The sequence below is a fragment of the Felis catus genome, chromosome A2 (assembly GCF_018350175.1).
Source record: "Felis catus isolate Fca126 chromosome A2, F.catus_Fca126_mat1.0, whole genome shotgun sequence".
NCBI lineage: Eukaryota > Metazoa > Chordata > Mammalia > Carnivora > Felidae > Felis > Felis catus.
In genome coordinates, this window is record NC_058369.1 from 94,187,835 (window position 1) to 94,209,269 (window position 21,435).

The following is a 21,435-nucleotide window of genomic DNA, read 5'->3' on the forward strand; positions in this document are numbered from 1 at the left end:
CTCTGAACTGTCAGCACAGAGCCCAATGTGGGGCTTGAACTCACAAACCAATAGATCATGACCTGAGCCGAAATTGGACGCTTAACCAACTGAGCCACCCAGGCACCCCTGCAGCAACTTCTTAGCATGTCTCTGGAGGCAAGGGGAACAAAAGCAAAATGAACTATTGGGACTTCATCAAAATAAAAAGCTATACAGCAAAGGAAACAATCAGCAAAACTAAAAGGCAACCGACAGAATGGGAGAAGATATTTGCAAATGACACATCAGATAAAGGGTTAGTATCCAAAATCTATAAAGAACTTACCAACTCAACACCCAAAAAACAAATAATCCAGTGAAGAAATGGGCAAAAGACATGAATGGACACTTCTCCAAGGAAGATACACACATGGCCAAATGACATGAAAAAATGCTCCACATCACTAATCATCAGGGAAATACAAATCAGAACCACAGTGAGATACCACTTCACACCCGTCGGAATGGCTAACATTAACAACTCAGGCAGCAACAGATGTTGGCAAAGATGTGGAGAAAGAGGATCTCTTTTGCACGGCTGGTGGGAATGCAAACTGGTGCAGCCACTCTGGAAAAAAGGATGGAGATTCCTCAAAAAATTAAAAATAGAAATACCCTACGACCCAGCAATTACACTACTAGGCATTTATCCAAGGGATACAGGTATGCTGTTTCAAAGGGCACATGCACCCCAATGTTTATAGCAGTACTATCAACAATAGCCAAAGTATGGAAAAAGCCCAAATGTCCATCGATGGATGAATGGATAAAGAAGATGTGGTATTACTCAGCAATCAAAAAGAATGAAATCTTGCCATTTGCAACTATGTGGATGGAACTAGAGGGTATTATGCTAAGTGAAATTAGAAAAAGACAAATATGACTTCCCTCATATGAGGACTTCAAGATACAAAACAGATGAACATAAGGGAAGGGAAACAAAAATAATATAAAAACAGGGAGGAAGACAAAACATAAAAGACTCTTAAATATAGAGAACAAACATAGGGTTACTGGAGGGGTGGAGAGAAGGGAGATGGGCCAAATGGGCAAGGGGCATTAAGGGAATCTACTCCTGAAATCCTTGTTGCACTATATGCTAACTAACTTGGATGTAAATTAAAAAGAGTAAATTTAAAATTAAATACATACATACATACATAAATATTATAACCCAAAGTGCAAAAAAAAATATTCTTCAAAGCCGCTTTTAAATTATTACAAATTATTTTGGAATTTAAGGCTTAGTGAAGCCTTTACATATAGCAATAAGTATTAAATAAATATGTCAATATTCTACTTAAATTTCTTCTGATATGACACTGTGAATGAGTTTTTACAAGCATTATTCACTTTTATTTGTTCTACTTTTTGTTCCCCACTCCCACCTCTCATTCTAAGCCCCAGATCACTGGCTTTCTTTTGTATTTCTTTTTTTTTCATGGCACAGGTATTTATTGTTTCTGCTATGTTAGGCACTATGCAAGGCACAGCATGTATAGGGTTGAAGAAAGCAGACAGGATCTGCTTCCCTATGGATCTTACTTACATTCGGTACAGAAACTGGGAAATTAGAATAGTCTGGTTCCACTTTACAACAAAGAATTAAGAGTGAGGAGAACATGCAGAATTTGAACATCTGTACTGATCGTTAGGACCATGTTTCATATGGGCATGTTTTACATTTATAACTTTACTGTCATTTTTCTATTTTACTCTTATTATTTCCTAAATATAAACAAGTAGTAATGTGAGGACAGTTTCATCAGGTAAATTTCTGAAGTTCTGACACCATAATCTTATTTTCTGCTGTGGCAAAGGATAGTAGATGTGTGCTGAGGATTAAGAGGAACTATCTCTTATTTCCTCTGTCAGCAATGCCAAGGTTACTACTCCACAACTAACTGAAGCACTGTGTTATGTACCTCACTATAATGTTCCATTATTTGTATCTTCTAGTTACTGAAAAGTTGATGGTTAATTTTTATTCTAAACAGAAGGAGAAAATCTGGATCCCTTTTTATTTTATCAAACATACATTTTAAAAAGTAAAGATTTATCTTGAAATATATATACTAACATCTCAGATGCCATTTATTTTGTCCTTAAGCAAGATTTTTTGTCATTTTTACCTTTCAAAATATATATACTTTTTGGAAGATTTATTTATTATTATTTTTTTTTTAGTTTTAGAGAGAGAAGACAGAGACAGAGCCTGAGTGGGGGAGGGGCAGAAAGAGTGAGGGAGACACAGAATCTGAAGCAGGCTCCAGGCTCTGAGCTGTCCACATAGGGCCCAACCAGGGGCTCGAACTCACAAACTGTAAGAACATGACCTGAGCTTAAGTCAGACATTTAACCAAATAAGCTACCCAGGCGCCCCTGGAAAACTTAATTTTTATATTACTGAATAGCCAGACTATCAATGTGCTATGTATAGTAAATTTTTACCACATCCCAGTAGTTCTTGAAGAGCTTGTGTCAGATTCATTTACCGTCATGAATTACAAGTTTGTAGCATCAGCATGTTAAGTATTAAGCAGATCATACTGTGAAGTTGGATCTGTGCTTTGAAGATGTCACCTGTGAACAAGAATATTCCAGAAACCTGTAACATTATTTTTGCAATATATATCCATATTATTATCATACCAACATGAACTTTATGGAAAATTAATGTTTTCTTTTAAGTGGTAAACATGTATATAATTGGGAAAAAAGTCATAATGGGAAAATTGAGGTCAAAGTTATTTAAGCTTTTATCTAGTTAGCTTTATTGTAAAGTTACATATCTTTGCTCAGTATTCATTTGCTTTGGGAGGAGGGAGTACAGAGATTTCTTTGAGAAAGTTAATGAAAGCTAAAGATTTTTTTTTTCTTTCCAAAAATGTACATAAATACATGGAGTATTTTCCAAGTAGTTTCACAGGGTTTGCAAAGTTCAGATAAAAAAAAACAATAAAGGTGGATTCTCTCTAGAAATTTGTAATATCTTTTAGTTACATTTAAAATAATGTTTCAGGTGTCTGGCTGTTTCTGTCAGTGGAGCATGCAACTCTTGATCTCAGGGTCGTGAGTTCAAGCCTCACATTGGGCATTGAGATTACTTTAAATCTATAGATAACAGCTATTAAAAAAATGAAGCATACAGAATACAATTAAAAAAAAAATGTTTCAAAGCAGCAGTGAAAGCAGTAGTCTAAATTGTAAACCTTGCACGGAGGACATCTTATTTCAAAAACATGGTAACATTTTGTTTGAAGACCAAATTGTGAAATGAATTTAATGTATATTTTTAAACCCTTGAGTATCAGATTCAGTTTAAATCTGTCTCCTTATGGAATAGACAAGTGAAACAAATCCAGAAATTTTGTTTGAGTACATGATCTGTGCTGGTATTCATAATATCTAACACAGTAATGTTTCCATATGCTGGACACTGTGCTGAGATTTTCACATATATTATCTCTTTTAAACACTACACTATATTGCCTTTGGGTCATTTATTAAGTTTGGTGGTGGGTACATGAGAGTTTGGGGTTTTTTTAACCTTTTTGAGAGACTAATGTATTTTATAATTAAAAAAAAGTCTTTGCCTTACAAGAGTTTATACCTTGTAATTAAGTCATTTAAATAAACGTAGTTAATAAATGTTGGCAGACAACATGCTGTAATATTTACTGCAAAGTTAAACAATAATGAAAATTTTATTTTTTTAAACAGCTACTTAAGGGTAGCATTTTGTTTTGTTTTGTGATTGGAGCTTGGCAAATAGAGGGAAAGTATCAGGAGTCTCTCTAGCCTTAAGTTGGGTGCCACAAGCCAGCTGAAGGAAAAAGCAAAGTCAGGTAGGTAAAAGAAATGAGAATAGGAGAGAGAAAAGCATATATGTTGGAAAGTTGTAGTATTTCCATGTGAGTATTCAGGAGTAACAGGTGGGGTTATTACCTCACTTGGCTATCAAAAGAATGAAAAAGCCAGGGACAATATCCACTACCATTTCTAGCCATCACCAATCATTAATTTTAGGCAGTTCTAAATTTTGTACTTATTCTGTTTCTCATTATATGACTGTTGCTTAGTTAGTAGTTAATGTATTTGTAATAGACATTAAATTCATTGGGTTGCCCAGACACTAGGCTATGTGAAGCGTAGCTATTATTTGAATCATGTCCTTGCCCTCTGAAATACTTAAAATTTGAAGATCAGCCTATACGGTTTATATTATAACTAATTTTGGAGCAATATATGGCAAAGTTGGTTTTTCTTTTCTATTTATTTTATAAACTCCAAATGCATTGAAAGTCGAAAATGAAGGACAAAAGCTTCCTTTGTTCATGGCACATATTTCAATATATTTTTCTGAAATTGCCAATATCTTCTCACCAGTGGCTTCATTTTCTTATTTGTTATCAAACATTATTACTGTTATTATTCCAATATAAAAGGCTTTAAGAAGACCATGGTGTAATTCTCTTATAATAAGAAAAAGGATATAATTATAAAGCTAAAATATTCCTTCAGTTTTATTGTATATGATTTGCTACAAATTGAGGGAGGTTGAAAATGGTACTTCAAATCAAGAGCAGGTGCTGAGTAAAAGCTTATGGCTTTGAATGGATTTGAAACATCATTAGATGACAGTAAATAAAAGTCTCTGGTCAACCAAATCCTAATGAGGCAAAAGAAGAGTACTCTGTAATAAGCCTCAGTTTCAAAAACAAATCTTTCCATGAACTGGTACTACTTCGAGGTCAACAGAAATTATAAGAACAATGTAATGTGTACACATGGCCTTTCCTATAAAAATAGAAACCAGAAAAAGTCACCTGCTTTAAAGAACCACTAATGCCATACTGCCCAATTTGTAACACGTTCATCAAAAGTTTATACAGGTTTATCTGTAAAAAGTGGGTTAAAAACAGTGGTGATGAAAGGAGGGGGTTCTGGGCATGGTAAATGACAAAGACTTAGCACCTGAGTTCAATTACACAAAGACGCCTTCAGTTATGCCACTTTAAACCAATTCTTTTGTTCAATTTCCTTCCCTCCCCTATTCACCAGTAACTTTATTAAGACTAAAAACATGGGCGTTCATCCTACTTCTTTTATAGTAGATTACAAAGTTCTAACCATTTTTAAAATGACAGCTCACTGCTTGATTATGCAGAACATTCTTCCCTTATTTCCTGTATTCGTTTGCTAAGGATACTGTAACAAAGTACCATAAACTGAAGGACTTAACAGAAATGTGTTGTGCCACAATTCTGGAAACTAAAAATTGGAGATCAAGGTGGTTCTTTCTGAGAACTGTTGGGAGAGAATCTCTTTTGTGTTACCTGTCTAGCTTCTAGTGGTTTGCTAGTCAACTTCGGTGTTCCTTGGCTTATAGAAGCAACACCCCAATTTCTGCCATCATCTACATGGCATTGTGTGTGTGTGTGTGTGTGTGTGTGTGTGTGTGTGTGTGTCTCCAAATTTTCCATTTTATAAGGAAACATCATGATTGAATACGGCTCACCATAATGACCTCTTTTTAACTTCATTACCTCTGTAAAGACCCTGTCTCATCCTGAGGTATGTTGAAAGAGTTAGGACTCCCAACATTGGAACTTTTGAGGAATATGTTCTCAAATACTTTCCTACTTTTCTCTCTATGTTTCCCAACTTCCCAATTAATAGTATTTTTTATGTGACTCCTCTAAAACATAGTATATAGGGAAATTTTTAAATTAATCTGTATTTGTTGAGTTTTAGTCATGGAAATATTATAGTGAGCTATGACTAAAACATAAAAAGGGAACAATATGTGCTAGTTGCTTCCCAATTTGGAATTGACGTGTATAATCTAGAGAAGATAAAATTATTCAGATAAGGGTGAAAGCAGGATTTGAGTGGGAAAAGAGGATAGTTGAAAGCCATTCCAAGTTCAGAATAGCTTCAACGGGCATTTCAAAAAAGTACAGTTTTAGACACAAATCCAAAATAAGGAAACTGCCCTGATCTGGAAAGTTCTGAATGGTAACAGCTACCTTTTGGGAATACCTACCACAAACTACTTACTAATTTTGAGCATATCATTTAACCTCTCTGCATCTCAATTTATTTGTCATTAATGTGGAGTTATTGTGATTAAATTAGATGATTCATGGAAAACGTGTTTGGAATGTAAGAAATATTTAATGTTCTCTATTATTTTTAAATTGGCAATATATACATAAGGAAATTGTTGCACATATCTTAATATGAGGAGACAAGGGCTTAAATAGGATTGTGACAATTCTTTGTAGTGAAAAAAGAGCAAATGGATATTCCAAAGGAAGAATTAAGATGTGGTCCCTAATTTAACTAAAAAGTATGAAGATTTCAAAAACAGATAAGAAAGGGAAACTGCTGACAAAACAAGGAATGTTGGAAGCCATAAGGAGTATAATTATTAACTTATATTTGGAGAATGCTGAAATTAAAGTTAATGGCAGTTAACAATATGAGCTGGTAATTAGAAATAGTCCTAAAGTTATGAAAAGTCTTGGCCAGACATGTGGATTTGGAGATTTCAGGTTACCCTTTGAAGAAGTATTTATTGATAGAGAGGGCCCCTAGGACAGAGGCTTTTGATAATTGGGGAATGGGGAGGAGAACGTGAAAGCAACAGGTGGACAGGGAACAAATCAGGTAAATCAGTAGGGTAGAAATGTTGATGTTTCCAAAAACAAGAAAGCAGAGTTCGGGGTGGGTGCGGGGGGGGGGGGGGGGAGAGGCAGTCAGAACTGTGCAATGTGGACCTGAAGGAGGTGGAAGACAATTCGGAACCCAAAAGAGACCCTTGGATGCAACGGAAAGGAGTTATTAGTGACTGTGGCAGGCAGAATAATGGTCCCCTAAAGATGTCCTCATCCTCATCTCAAGAATATGCTGTGAATATGCTCTGTTATGTGGCAAGGGAGAATTAAGGTTGCTCATCTGATGACCATAGAGTAAATTATCCTGGGTGGTGCAAATAGGTCAAATGTAATCATAAGAGTTCTTAAAAGATGACAGAGGGTTACAGAAGAATGTCTGAGTGATGTGATTCAGATGTTGAGAGACTCAACCAGCCATTGCTGAGTTTGAAAATGGAAGGGGGCCATAAGCCAAAGAATGCAGGTGTCCTCAGGAAGCTGAGAAGACAAGGAAACAGAACCTTTCCTGAAGCTTTCAGAAAAGAATGCAGCCCTACCAACACCTTTAGTTTAACCCAGTGAGATCTGTGTCAGGTTTCTGACCTTCGGAACTGTAAGATAATAAATTTGTGTAATTTTAAGACACTGAATTTTGTGGTAATTTGTTACAGCAACAATAGGAAACGAATACAGTAAGCAGACCTTTGTAGAATTTTGGTGGTGAGAGATTGCAGTGAATTTTTTTAAGGATTTGACTTACTCCTTGAAAAGTCTCCATGATTGGGGGGGAAGGAGTCTCGTTTGAGAAAAGAATTGAAAGCCAGGATTCTTAACTGCTGATCTAAAGTCTTTCCTAGAGTACTTCTGAGAATGATGTTCCAATATTCTAGTCCCACCAAGGTGTGTGCATATGCATTTTGTTCCATCTTTGCTATACCAAAGGCCAGGTTAACCATAGACCTGAACTTATCAATTAGTTTAAAAATAGTGTTGTCATCCCTTCCTTTTGGTGCTGTTACTTTTTTATTATAATCAATTACATATTCATCCCAGCTAACTTCTGCTAACCAGGTAGTATTCATTAGTGATGAGGAAATAAATTATAAAATGATTTTGTATACAGTTATGGGATTCAATTCAGTTTTTTAGATGAAAGAGCTGAAGTTCAGAGCAAAGAAGTGAGTTATGCTGTGTCATATTGCCATCATCCATCACTGAGGTCGAATATTCTTTCTCATAATTACATTTCTAGGTCTAGTTTTAGGATTAGATTGCTTCTGGTCTTAGATAGCTCTATCCATCCTCTGAAGCAGTATGGCAGATGGGAAGGTAGTAATAGTGGATAGTAGACTTTCACCCTTTTCCATCACTAACAAAATTCCCTCGAGCAACACAAAATGGAAAATGGTTAAAAACAACAACAACAACAAAAACCAGTGTCAGACACTGTTGTAAACTTCTCTATGTATAGTAACTCATTCAATCCTTACCATTATTTTTAGATAAGATCCCGAGCCACAGGAGGTTACTTAACTTGCCCAAGTTAAGTACAGGGGCAGAGTGGGATAGGGATGGATGCCATTCTTTACTTTTGTTTAAAACTATGATGCTTTTTTCAAACTTTTATTTGAAAATGTTTAAAGATACAGAGAATTGGGATGGTAAATTAACACCCATATACTTCCTCTCTCTAGATTCAACAATTACTAACATTTGCCACATTTACTTTATTTCTATTTGTGTGTGTGATCATTTGAAATTAGTAGGCATCATGACACTTCAACATCCTTTATATATGAAAAAGAAACCAGATCTGTCCAATACAAGACTTCTGAAACCTTTATTTTAATTCAGATATTCACGAATACAGTAATTCATATTTAGGAGAAGCCACAAAGAAAGGGACAGGATGTTGAAATTGTGCAGAAGAGTAGTTAGTTCAAATATCTAATAGCCAGTTATGTGCTCAGCGCTTTGCCTGTATTAAGTCCCTTTAATTTTCAAGACAATTTTATGATGCAGGTAATCTTATCCTCATTACAGATAACCTCAGAGGGAAGTAACTTGCCCAAGGCAACCCAACTAATATGTAGCAAAACCCCATATAAAACAAAGCAGCTAAATATGTTTTTAAAATTTTAAAACAAAGGATGCTGAACTGTCACGATGCCTATCATCACAGTGATCACATACATATAAGTGGAGAGAAGATAAATGTGGCAAATGTTGATAATTGTTGAATCTAGAGCGTAAGTGTATGGGTGTTCATTGTACCATTCAAATTCTCTATCTTTGAAAATATTCCAAATCAATTTGAGCTGTTTTCCTTTTTGTGACTCCATAAATGTTTTATGAAAAAAAGTATGTAAGGATTTTTGCTAACAAATCTTAAGGGGAGATCACATTTAGTAGTAAATATTTACTTGAGCACCCAACTCAAAAGTATTTTTACTTCTGTTTCGTTTAACTTTTTTTTTTTTTTTTAAACACCTGTAACTGAAACCTGGACGGAACTGAAGGTGCAAGAGGAATAAGGTGGCTGGAGGTTGGGGAGATCGGCGAGAGGTGGTCGCAGGATGTTGTCTGCGGCCGGCGTCCCCGTGGTTTCTGGGAATTGTAGTCTCTCAGTCATTCAGGGCATTCCTGATTTGGGTCTCGGGAGAACCTGACTAAGCTCCCAGAAGCCTCCGGTGCGGCTCGCTGGGGACGCACTTCCTGGGACGCCGCGAGGGAGACGCTTTAAGAAGCTCCTCAGTGTCGGCGAGTGAAATGTCTTGGATGTGAGAAACAGGTAGGTGTGGTCAAGAATCCGGGTCTTTTGCATAAATAGTGGAGGATTTTGTGTAAAATAGCTAAGTGGAAGGGAATCAGGAACCCCGAAAACTGTTGACCACATCTGTGGACGTCAAGAATCTGGGTCCTTTGCATAAATAGTGGAGGATTTTGTGTAAAATAGCTAAGTCGAAGAGAATCAGGGACCCTGAAAACTGTTGACCACATCTGTGGACGTGAAAATTGAGTGAGGAGGTATTTTATAAGGCTTTAAAAAATTATTTTGTGCAGAGGAGTATGGAAATGTCGAGGTGTCTTGCCGCAGCAGCCAAGGGCTTGGGCTTGGCTAGCGGGGTGTGAGGTGTGGAGCTGGAAGTTGCTATTTTTGAATCACCAGCTGGTTGTGTAATGATGACCTGCTCTTGGTTCAGACCCACTCAGTGTTCCAGGGATGGGCTTGTTCACAGTCACTGTTGCGGTCTCCTTCCATTGGCTCTAACCAGGAGAGCTTTTTTTTCCCCTTCTTTTTCTCTCTTTCTTTCTGCTAGCTCTGATGCTTCTAAGGACAGGGCTTGAAGGAAAGGAGGAGTGCGGGTTTTTCTGGAAGCTTGGTTTACAATGAAGCCCAAGTTGTGTGTAATAATGCCTTGGAGGGGGCTGTCACCACGTTAGAGGAAGGCCAGATTTGGTGACCCCACTTAAAATGAAAAGTCAGGGATCCTAGTGTGTGTCTTTAATTGTAAATCAATTTACCTTAATTTGGAGTGAGGAATTCTATGATATTAACTCAAGAAACATACATTTAGAAAAGAAAAATTACAATTTGATTGAAATCTCTTCTGTGCAGACTGTTGAGGACAACATTCTATATAATAATAATAGGGCTAGTGATAAATGCCTTATCCAGGAAGTTCTGAAGCTTTTACAAGTTTGTATCCTCGTCCTACCTATTGTGATAAATAGTTTGAAAAGGAAGTTGTTGATGCTTAAAATAGATCTATGGTAACATACTTAAATGGCAGGTAGAGCCATTGGTGGAATTGTAAATTAGTTGCAAAGTTTAGGATGCACAATGCAGATCAACTTTTGTTCAGCCTAGTTTTGTTATCAGTATTCTTTTAAAAGGTACAAAAGAAACAAATTTCTTTTACTTTCAAGACAACTAACTGCAGTGTTTCCTTGGCTCTCCTTATTCGTAATCATCAGAAGGATCTAAAAAATCCGTTATATATGTGTGTGTGTACGTTATATGTGTGTGTGTATACATATACACACATAATTTAAAGAAGTATCATGTTAATTTGGGACATTTTCCCTATTTCTTTAGGCCCAGATCATCTCTACTGTCTATTCAGATGTGCATATATTTCTTCTAAGTTGATTAAAGTTGTTTTAGAGCTGTCAAGTACTTCAAAGAGTAAGTACATTCTTTGATTTTACTCCTTTTCCTTTTTCCACCATATATGAGATGTCATGTTTTTCTCTTGTTCAGCAAAATAAAGTTATAAGATAGATCTCCCTTGTGAGTGCAATGATTGACCTACAGTTTCTAAAATAACTCAAATTACTGGTAGAAGGGACTGCTAGTGTTACTATCAAGAATTAATGCAGCTGCTGTTACACATGTGTTCTCATATAGCTATTCCTGGGATTATCCCTGAAAAAATTACATAGTGTTGGGTCTGTGAATTCCTAAAGCTGTTAGCCATTATTCCTCCCTTAGACTTCTTTGAACACTATTCAAAACCATAGATATCTTTTTGAAAATATTTTTATTTGAAATGATACATTTGATCACCTTTAACTGCGTACCAAATTTTATCCATCTACTTCTCTGAAAGTCACCATGGAACAGATAGATGACAAATGTGAAGTGCTTGTTTTGAAACAGAGACTTCATTTGATGTGCTCAGTAACTACTCTAAAGAGAATGCTCTGTTATTATTGTTTTATGGCTGTAACCATGTGTGATTGTTTGCTAAGATCCGGAAGAAAAGTGTGTTCCTAGCTAAAGAAAATAAATAAGCCTACTAGTAATCATTATAAACTTAAATTTCTGACCATACTCTGTTTTACAAAGGGTTTTACTGTTCATGGTCTTACAGCTACCTTGGATGGCATTTTATAGGTGAGATATTTGAGTTCAGAGGACATAGATGACTTGCCCAGGTTGTGACTGGCATTTGGGTCTTTGGTTGCTGGGACTGTAATACCAGGTTGCCTCTTAGATGGAAACAAAAAGCCCAGACACCTGTATATTTGACCTAGCTGGTGTTCAGGAGTGCTACTTAGATTTGTTAGTGTGTTTTTAACCTTACATACTTTCTACAGTCCCTAATAAGGGATTTTCATGTGACAAAAAGGTGTTTATCTTTTTTTTTCCTCCATTGCTCTTTTAAAAAGAAAATCTAAATACAAATAAAATAGTTTTGCTTTAAAAATAGTTTTGCTTTGATGAACATTAATTTGATATATTAACCACTCTTAATAAAGGAGTATATCCACTAGTAACATACCTATTAAGGAGAAAACACCAGGTTCAACACTGTCGTAATTGATTGATCCATTGACCACTTTGGAAGTTAACTAGTTTTGCCAAGCTTAGATATTTATTTGTAGAAGAATAGTCTCTATGTAAATACTTGGGAATGGCCTCGTTTATCTTGAGAAGTTTTTAGGGCAAGAAAATGAACTTTGTTTTAAAAAAATAGGAGAGACTGGTCACGTAAGAGTGGAAAGCGGAGGCATGGTCTAGAAGCAACTTGGAGACTCCAAAACACAGGGTATGAATGAATGAATGAATGAGTAAGTGAGTGAATGAATGAAAGAGACTGATAACAGAGCAAATTTGTGACCTTCTCCCTGGATCATGACTATACCCATGTGGACCTTACATTTATTTGTTTGTTTATTTCTTTAACAAATAATTGAGTGTCTTCTGTGTACCAGTGTGGGACAGAATAAAAGAGAAGGCTCTCTGTCCTCCTGGAATTCAATCTAGTAGGAAAGATAAATGTTGAATGAGGAATTATAAGCATAATCACTGCTACCAAAGAAAAAGTACAAAGGTGCTTTCAGATCATATAACCAGGGCCGGTGGGGAGGTTAAGGATAGGGGAAGAGAAAACAGGTTTGGGGCCAGCCTCCTTGGAAATTAGAAAGATGAATACCTGTTAGGTAAACAAAGAATAGAATGAAATTAAGAAAGTCCTAGAAGGAAAAATAGCATGAACTAAAGCCTTTAGCCAAATTTAAAAGTGCAAAATTTGGGGCTCAGTCAGTAAGTGTCCGACTTCAGCTCAGGTCATGATCTCACGGTTTGTGAGTTTGAGCCTCATGTTGGGCTCTGTGCTGACAGCTCAGAGCCTGGAGCCTGCTTCAGATTCTGTGTCCCCCTCTCCCTCTGCTCCTCCCCCACTCACACTCTGTCTCTCTCTCAAAAATAAAAACATAAATAAATAAATAAATGAATAAATAAATAAATAAATAAATAAATATGCAAAATTTGAAGAGTTAAAAGCAGTATGGCTACATAGTCTGTAGCATGTTAGATGGGAAGCTGATACAATAAGGATTTTGAGAATTTGGCAGGAACCAGATGGTGGGATTTGAAACTTTGGAAAACATGGGAAAGTTTTGAAACTTAGAAACTGTATTCTGAGGGAAAAAGGAAGCCATTGAATGTAAGAAATGAAGCAAGGGGCATCTGGCTGGCTCTGTCGGTGGAGCATGCAACTCTTAATCTCAAGGTTATGCATTTGAGCCTTATGTTGAGTGTAGAGATTACTTAAAATCTTAAAAAAAAGTGAAATAATCAGATTTGTGTTTAATTATTTTGGATTAAGAATTAATTGGCATAGCACAAGAGTGGAGATCTTTCACCCTCTTAATATGAACAAATCCTAACCTGAGAGCATTATTTTCAGTTTTAAATCATTAAACATTCCTTTTCCTAACTATCCCTATTAAATGTTATTTCATCCCTCTAGTGAGATATATGGCATTAAATCATGCATATGTGGAGTTAAGAACAGGTCATAAAAAGTAAAGCAACCAAAGAAAGTTACAAAGAGCAAGGACATTAATTCCAGCACTGAGGTTGAAATTAGCTAAAGAATTGAGGTTAATAGTATTTCCCATGTGAAAAATGCCATTGCATTTCTTGTTGGCTGTGTAAATTAGGACTTCTACTCAATCTCTGGGGTCTGAGCTAAGAATGCTTCAGTAAAAGCAAGTTCAGGGGACTGATATAACATGTGTGTTGATTTGATGCTGTATAAATATTCACACACTTGATCCCAAAGTAAATATTGACCCACCTCTGTTCATTAGTGTCATTTGATAGTCTATAGTCTAAGAACTACAGAAATTTATTTATTAATATTAAAGTCATTCATTCTGATCTTGTTTCTTACTCCCTTTGTACTATAGGAATTAGTGGCACAAGACAGCTTGATTGGAGAAATCTCAATTATATTGATACTCCAAGTTTTTGACCCCTATCTCTGAAAGCAAGAGGGAATTTGTGATTGGTTTAGGATGCTGAGCGCATTGCCTAAAGGAGTTTTGAGGCTTTGAGAGAAACAGAAGGAACCTTTTTTCTTGAGTCTTCACAACTTTAATCAAATCATCATTCTCTTTCATTGCTCAGTCTTTTTCTAACCCTGGATGATACATTTTTATGAACAGGTACCTTACTGGTTCACTTTCCTTAATATCTAACAATATCAGTTGATAGGTAGTAATCATATAATTGATTGTTAGCATTTTGAGTTCTCATAAAGCAGCATATTCTTTCTCTCAGTCTGATTGTTAACACATTGGAGCAAGGTCCAGATCTTAGTGGCCTCAGTGTCAATCAAGGTATTTTGCTTGTGCTAAATACTGACTTGAATAAATCAATTCATTGAATGAATTATTACTTATAATAACTACTTCCTTGTCCAATTCTACATTACCAGTAGCCTAATAGTGCCCAGTACTTATTTATTCCAGTATTGCCAGAATGACTTATGTGCCAGGTACTGTGCAAGTTGGTAACAGCATGTGGGGGAGACAGGTAAATGAACGAAAATCAACAAGAAGCTGAAATTTGGAGCGTGACATCATTAGTAGCCTTTTCCAGTATAAACATCCTCAAACCTGCACCACAGTTTCCATTGCTGGAACAAGGTAGTTGGTTGCTAAAATTAAGCAAGACAGTTTTTCCCCCCAATTTGAATGAAAAATATAAATTCAGACTATAATTCCTTTGTTTTTTTCATCTGTAACATATTCATAAACAATTTCTACTTCTGGTAATCTTGACAGAAGGCAACATAATAAACAAGTAGTAAACTAATATTAATGGAGAAACTCAGAACTAATTATGTTTAGCTTGAAGACTTTGAAAAATGATTCACTTGTGCTTACACTTTGATTTTATACTGTATAGTTATATAGGTATGTATACATACCTATATGTTTTCTGCTAGTAAAGTTATTCCTAGTTTATGTGATTATATTAATATGCAAATATGTTGTTTCCTAAAGAACATTATGCCTTCCCATTCAAACACATTTGATCAAGTCCTAACCCAGTTTAGCATTTTGATCTTCTTTCTGGCCCCTGAACTCCTGGGAATGCTACTCCACCATCGCAGCAGATAATATTTGACTCTGCAAAGGATGATGGGTACTCTGAACAGATACATACAGTATGTATCATGAAGATGCCCCTTCATCATTATCTGACTAAAAGAAGTAAATGTGCTGCCTTATTAGTCTGTTGTGTTGCCTCATTGGGGGTATGATAGAAGGCAGAGAAAATACATTTGAGTGGTTTAGAAAGTGAGTTTCAGACTCTTAAAGCTGAATAAGATACTGGTTCTTGTACTTTGTCATATACAGAGAAAGAACACAGCCATTTACTTACTTATTTATTTATTTATTTATTTATTTATTTATTTATTTATTTAATTTTTTTTGTTTTTACATTTATTTATTTTTGAGAGAGAGAAACAGAGAATGAGCAGGGAAGGGGCAGAGAGAGAATCAGAAGCAGGCCACAGGCTCCAAGCTGTCAGCACAGAGCCTGATGCAGGGCTTGAACCCACAAACCGTGAGATCATGACCTGAGCTGAAGTCGGATGCTCAACTGACTGAGCCACCCAGGTACCCCAAGAACACACACAGCCTTTTAATTTGCAATGAGAGAAAGGCCTGGCTACTTTTTTTTTTTTTTTGTCCTTTTCTTACAATAGCATTGGTAGAGATATATAGGTTCTCATAACTTCAAGAATCTTTGCATTCATCTTATATGAGCACTAATTGTATAATAACCAATAACCACTACTGTAATAACCTGGAAAGCATGCAAGTCAGCTTGAATCGGCCAGGAAGTAGTTGAGCAGACTAATTTCAGGGGTCTTTGTTCTCTTCTTTTCATTTGACTAACTCATTGGAGAGGAGTTCGTTTAGATTTTGTAATTATCAGTGTGGCTAGTATATAGGAATGAGATGTTAGATGTTGCTTTTTCTTATTTAACGTTTATTCAGCAAACATTCTTTAAACTGCTCTGTGTGCCAGGCACTGAGCTGGTCACTGAGTGCTAAGAAGTAGTTAACACTTGAATTGCTCTTACCAACATGCCAGACATGTTTCAAGTACTGGACATTATATTAACTCACTGAATACTTAAAAGAACTCTGCGAGGTAGGTACTATTATTTTTCCATTTTACAGATGAGGAAAATGAATTACAGAGAAGTTCTGTAGCTGACCCAAGGTCACTTGGTTAGTAAATGAGGAAGTGGGGATTAGAATGCTAGCAGTCTGGCTCAGAGTCCCTCCTCAGCCAGTCTGCTGTCTTGTAATGCTTCTTTCCCTACATCTTTGTCTTTTATGAGCTGCCTTCACCTCAGCCACATGCTAGTTTCATTTTACATTTCATGAGCATTGGAGGCTGAGTTTGTGTTTTTTTATAGTTGACAGTTATGAGTCCTCCAACCCAGTATATTTAAAGGCCGGACACATTAAAGTACTTCATATATGTACGTTGAATGAGTGATTAGTGACAACTGAGAGACTTTAAGATGTGATGTTAAGAGAATTTGAAATTATTTTGATGGTTCTTCTGATTTGCAGAAAAATACTCATGTTCAATATTTCTTGAAACCCCAATATTTCTTGAAAATACTCATATTTGAAGAAAAGTACTCCTGTTCAACGACTTCAGCTGCTACATGACCCAGGCAGTGGTAACTAAGCATATGTGAGTGTACCTGTGCTCTGAGGTCACATGCATATGTGTTTATATACATTCATATTATACATAGGAAACAGGGACAGAATTTCCCTCTTTGCATTGACATCACTAGTTGTGCTGCCAATCAGCACCACCCTTCCTGCTCTGCTCTCCTATTGTCCCCTCATGATTTGTCCTCTTGTGTGTCACCCCTAGTCTGACTGACAGTACTGCACAAGCCTGCCTGCCATGGGCTGTCGGGATGTCCATGCAGCCACAGTCCTCTCCTTCCTGTGTGGAATCGCCTCGGTAGCAGGCCTCTTTGCGGGGACTCTGCTTCCCAACTGGAGGAAATTACGACTGATCACATTCAACAGAAATGAGAAGAATCTGACTGTTTACACTGGCCTGTGGGTGAAGTGTGCCCGATATGATGGGAGCAGTGACTGCCTGATGTATGACACTACTTGGTACTCATCAGTTGACCAGCTGGACTTGCGGGTCCTCCAGTTTGCCCTGCCTCTCAGCATCCTGATTGCAATGGGTGCCCTGCTGCTCTGCCTGATTGGAATGTGTAACACGGCCTTCAGGTCCTCAGTGCCCAACATCAAACTGGCCAAGTGTCTGGTCAATAGTGCAGGCTGCCATCTGGTGGCTGGGCTGCTGTTCTTCCTGGCAGGTACTGTGAGCCTCTCCCCATCCATCTGGGTCATCTTTTATAACATTCATCTGAACAAGAAATTTGAGCCAGTCTTTACATTTGACTACGCAGTGTATGTCACTATGGCTAGTGCTGGGGGCCTGTTTATGACTTCCCTTCTACTGTTTATTTGGTACTGTGCATGCAAATCTTTGCCTTCTCCTTTCTGGCAACCACTGTATTCCCATCCTCCCAGTATGCATACTTACTCACAGCCCTATTCAGCACGCTCTCGCCTCTCTGCCATCGAAATTGACATTCCAGTAGTTTCACATACCACCTAATGGGGAAGTAGTTAGTTCTCAGGGAAAACTTGTAGCCTCACATTTCCCTTGTACAAGGAGCTGTTTTAGACCTATATACATTTTTCTTTGTTTCTGACCAATGAAGCCAAATTTGTATGTCCCAGTAGAATAAAGTGCTGCTAGTTTTATGAAAAGTACATTATTTCAAATGTGAATCATTCCTTTTATCTTGCTTCTTATGCCAGAAGGATTTTTAACCTCTATGTTGATATCTAATCAGTTATTCAAGTGGAAAGGACCTGTGTCTCAGTTGAGGTGATTTAGAACAACATGGTAAAGTAAAAAAATGATGGCTAAGAGAGGCTGTTGTACATGATCTTTATGAGTATTTCAGAATGTGTATTGTCCTTTTTCCATAATACCTTAAACTGGGAAGAAGGGCAATTTCAAATATAAGAAATTTCTTTCAGGTAAGGGTAATGTTTTAACAGTAGTCAGTCTACCAGCTTAAGGCTGTAACTTTTCTTACCTTTCTCTCGGGGCTAATTGTATTGAATAGAGTTTGGTATTTTGAAGATTACTTTCTTTGTGAGTTCCTTATCTTCTACCTCATGGCAGTGTTTAAAAGTAAAATGCATTTTAAGTGATGGCAGAGAGAATAAGCCTAACATTTTAAATAACTACTAGTATGGATAACATTTAATAAAATTTTAAAAGTTAATGATTCTGTAAATTGTATTATTAGAGTTAAAATGGGGCCATGCGATGGATTGGTGCTTCCTCTCTGAGGCAGAAAAGCCTTATTTTTTTTCAGATAGCATCCACCAAGTAATACTCATGCACATGTATAATCTCTTAGTGACAAAGAGAAAGAAAGAAAGAGGCCCAAGTGGTTGGTTCTCTTTTAGACAGTGGTAGGGGACGAGTATCTGTTCTTTGGCGACAATATCAGAGATTCACTCTGGTGACTGCCTTTTGAATGATGAGTGAAGTAAGTTATGGCTTCACCATGACCACATTCACTCTTGATTCAGTTCCTGCCCTTGTCACTGATTATTTCCTTGAGCGTATATCTTTGCTCAACACTTTAGTGGGTGCTATAGAGAATACATGAAAAGTATGAGATCAGGTCCCATCCACTAAGAAATTTTAATATAATAAAGAAAATCAAACTGTTGAACAACAGGGAACAGTCTGACTTTATTGGCAGCTGGTCTTAATTTCTCAGTCATTGATCCAGGAATATATTTCAACCAGCGACGTGGCTTTCTAGCAGACAGGCTTATTGTACAATACCAGCAATATTCTGGAACTTAGAAATTCAGTTCATTGGATCTTTTAGAGCACCTACCTTAGCCTAGACACTGTAATGACACTGTTGGATTCATGAGAATGGACAAAATTGGTAGAGAAATTAAATTGTTTCCTTCTCACCTCTGAGAGTATGATGATGTATTGAAGAGGGAGGAGTATTTAAAATCTTTCCTCTAAAGGGGTAATATTTAGGTACAACCATGTTAACACCAAGATGAATGCTTAGAAATTCAGGAAAATTGGGTCTTTACCCTTATGAATTTGAGCTGCTGACTTAATTGGTATAATTTGCTACACATTAGTACTATGTTCATAAGGATTTTGTTTTATTAACCATTACATATTTCACAAACAGCTAGTTGCATGGTAAACAGGTGGTTATTATGCCTCTTTGCAAATCTGGATATGATTCTGGTACTTCTGTGGATGTAAGTGGTTCTTCCCCACCCCCCCCCCACCCCCCGCAATTACAGCACTAGTTTATGTATATAGCAAATAAATCCAGTTGTAAACTTTTTAAATGCCATCAGTATAAAGCATGCAAAACTATGGTTTTTTTAGTTATAGCTTCTGATTACCTTCAGTTCCATTCCTTTTTACTCTTCGCAGATGTAGCTGAATCTTGATCACTCCAAAACAATGGCAAGTAGAATTTTGAGATTAATATTAATTTACTCCTGTGCTAATTAATATCAGTCCCCTCTCTCACTAAATTTGTCCAGAAGTGTCAAGAATTCTACCATCTTCCTGTTCTTTGTATAAACAATATTAAAGAAAAGCAGATTCAACCATTAATACGCTAGACATGTTTTAGTCCGTGCGATCATAAATATAAATGTGCAGCTTTTCCTGTAAGCATTTTTTGCAGTCTTTTCATAATCTGTAGACTCAAATTAGTATTTATTATGGATATACTAGGCAAAAGAAACAGCTGTTTCCCTTATTGTCTTTAATATTTCAGATTTGCTATCAATACCTATTCTTCAAAGCCATCAAAGGAAAGCAAGTATTTACATTTCTTTTTAGTAGTTTTTGAGTACTCATCAAGCTATCATTGTGATGGGGGATATGTTTTTTTGTTGTTGTTACAAGTTATTAATGTTAAGGGCCTTTTACAGAATCCAGCTTGGAAAACAACCTTAAATGTGATATGATGCACCAGATTTGGTTTATCCAGCCATGGGAGGAAAAAAAAAAGAACCACTCTTGAGTTTACTTTACTTGTAATTATACACTATAATAGATAATGTTTGTTGTAAACTGCAATGTAAAACCTCAGTGAAACTGCACTGTATTTCTTGATGTTTATTAAAAGATGTATTTTTACAAGTTTTTGTTTCCTTTTCCTCAATGCTTTAAGGGAAAATGTTTTGAGAAATGTTTCTCAAATATATATAAATTGGAAAAGATACAGCCCATTTAAAGCCCTATAGAATAGCAATTGGAAAGGAATTGGAAAACATGGATTTATTATTCCAGAAGCATCAAGACCCTTCACCCATTTTAAGAGTGGTCCTAGGAGTTCACTGGACTATTTCAACGTTCCACAAGAAAGCACTGAATGAAGTTAGTGTGCCAGATTTGCCTCATCAATGGAGTTTTCTCATGGTCTGTGTTCCTGAAGATTGAGAGTTCTCAAATGGTTAAATAGGAGGGTGTTTCCTTATTCTTCAGAACATGAGGTTTCCAGAAGTGGTCCTGATAGGTAAGTCACCTTAAAATTTCTGAAGCCTGGGATGGGCTTTTAGTTTTTGGATTATAGCCTTCTGGGATGCTTCTCATATGCACTCTTCACTGAATCCCCGCTCTGTGGTAGTACCTTAGATGGAAGAGCCATACCTTGCGCTGGAAATCGGAAGCTGCTACAGGTTGGGCATCCCCAGCTGAATACGCTAACACTACAATTCAGAGTCTGCCCCTCAGTTGGACAGGTTCAGTGAGGAAGACTGAGTGCTGGAGAATTCCTTAATGCAAACCAGATTCACAAGAGACTGATTTACCAACCATAAATGAGAAATACAGCTTACTGGCAACCACTATCCAAGACCTGTTTTATAAATACACCCTAAACAGATCTCCTATGAGAAAAGACAGATTCCAGCCCTGGGATAGGCAAAGTACAAGACAAGCCCAGCATATCTTTCTCTTCCAGAAAGTAGAAAATGGTCAAAGAATGATGGAGACTTGACAAATTATATAGGAGCCAGCTTGAAGAGGTTCCCACTGGCCATACCTGACAATCTGAGCATCAAAATGAATAGTAATGGGTTCTGATCCATTGATTAAATCCAAATTTTGTGTGTCTGTGCTGATAGAAAGAAAGAAAAGCTGTTTATTATAGTAAAATACCAAGAAGTAAATATAGAGAAGAAGATGGAGTTAGGAAAATATTAATAGAACTAAAGTTAGTTTGTGAGAGTTTGATGAAAACCAACATACTTACTTAGTCTCAAAATACTCAATAAGTCTACAAATGACTTATTATTTTCAAAGGGG

General features: G+C 36.7%; 1 protein-coding gene across 1 annotated transcript; it reads left to right on the top strand.

Annotated features, from left to right (window-relative positions):
* The first annotated feature begins 9,322 nt into the window (after nucleotides 1-9,322).
* On the top strand, nucleotides 9,323-20,268 carry CLDN12 (claudin 12). The gene is made up of 3 exons (XM_003982734.6): nucleotides 9,323-9,474; nucleotides 10,783-10,872; nucleotides 16,897-20,268. The coding sequence occupies exon 3, from the start codon at nucleotides 16,930-16,932 to the stop codon at nucleotides 17,662-17,664; it is 735 nt and encodes a 244-aa protein (XP_003982783.1). The 5' UTR covers nucleotides 9,323-9,474; nucleotides 10,783-10,872; nucleotides 16,897-16,929; the 3' UTR covers nucleotides 17,665-20,268.
* Nucleotides 20,269-21,435: the final 1,167 nt, after the last annotated feature.

What these genes read in the sequence shown, in the direction of transcription:
- CLDN12 (XM_003982734.6), top strand. Translation starts at nt 16,930, where the DNA reads ATGGGCTGTCGGGATGTCCATGCAGCCACAGTCCTCTCCTTCCTGTGT.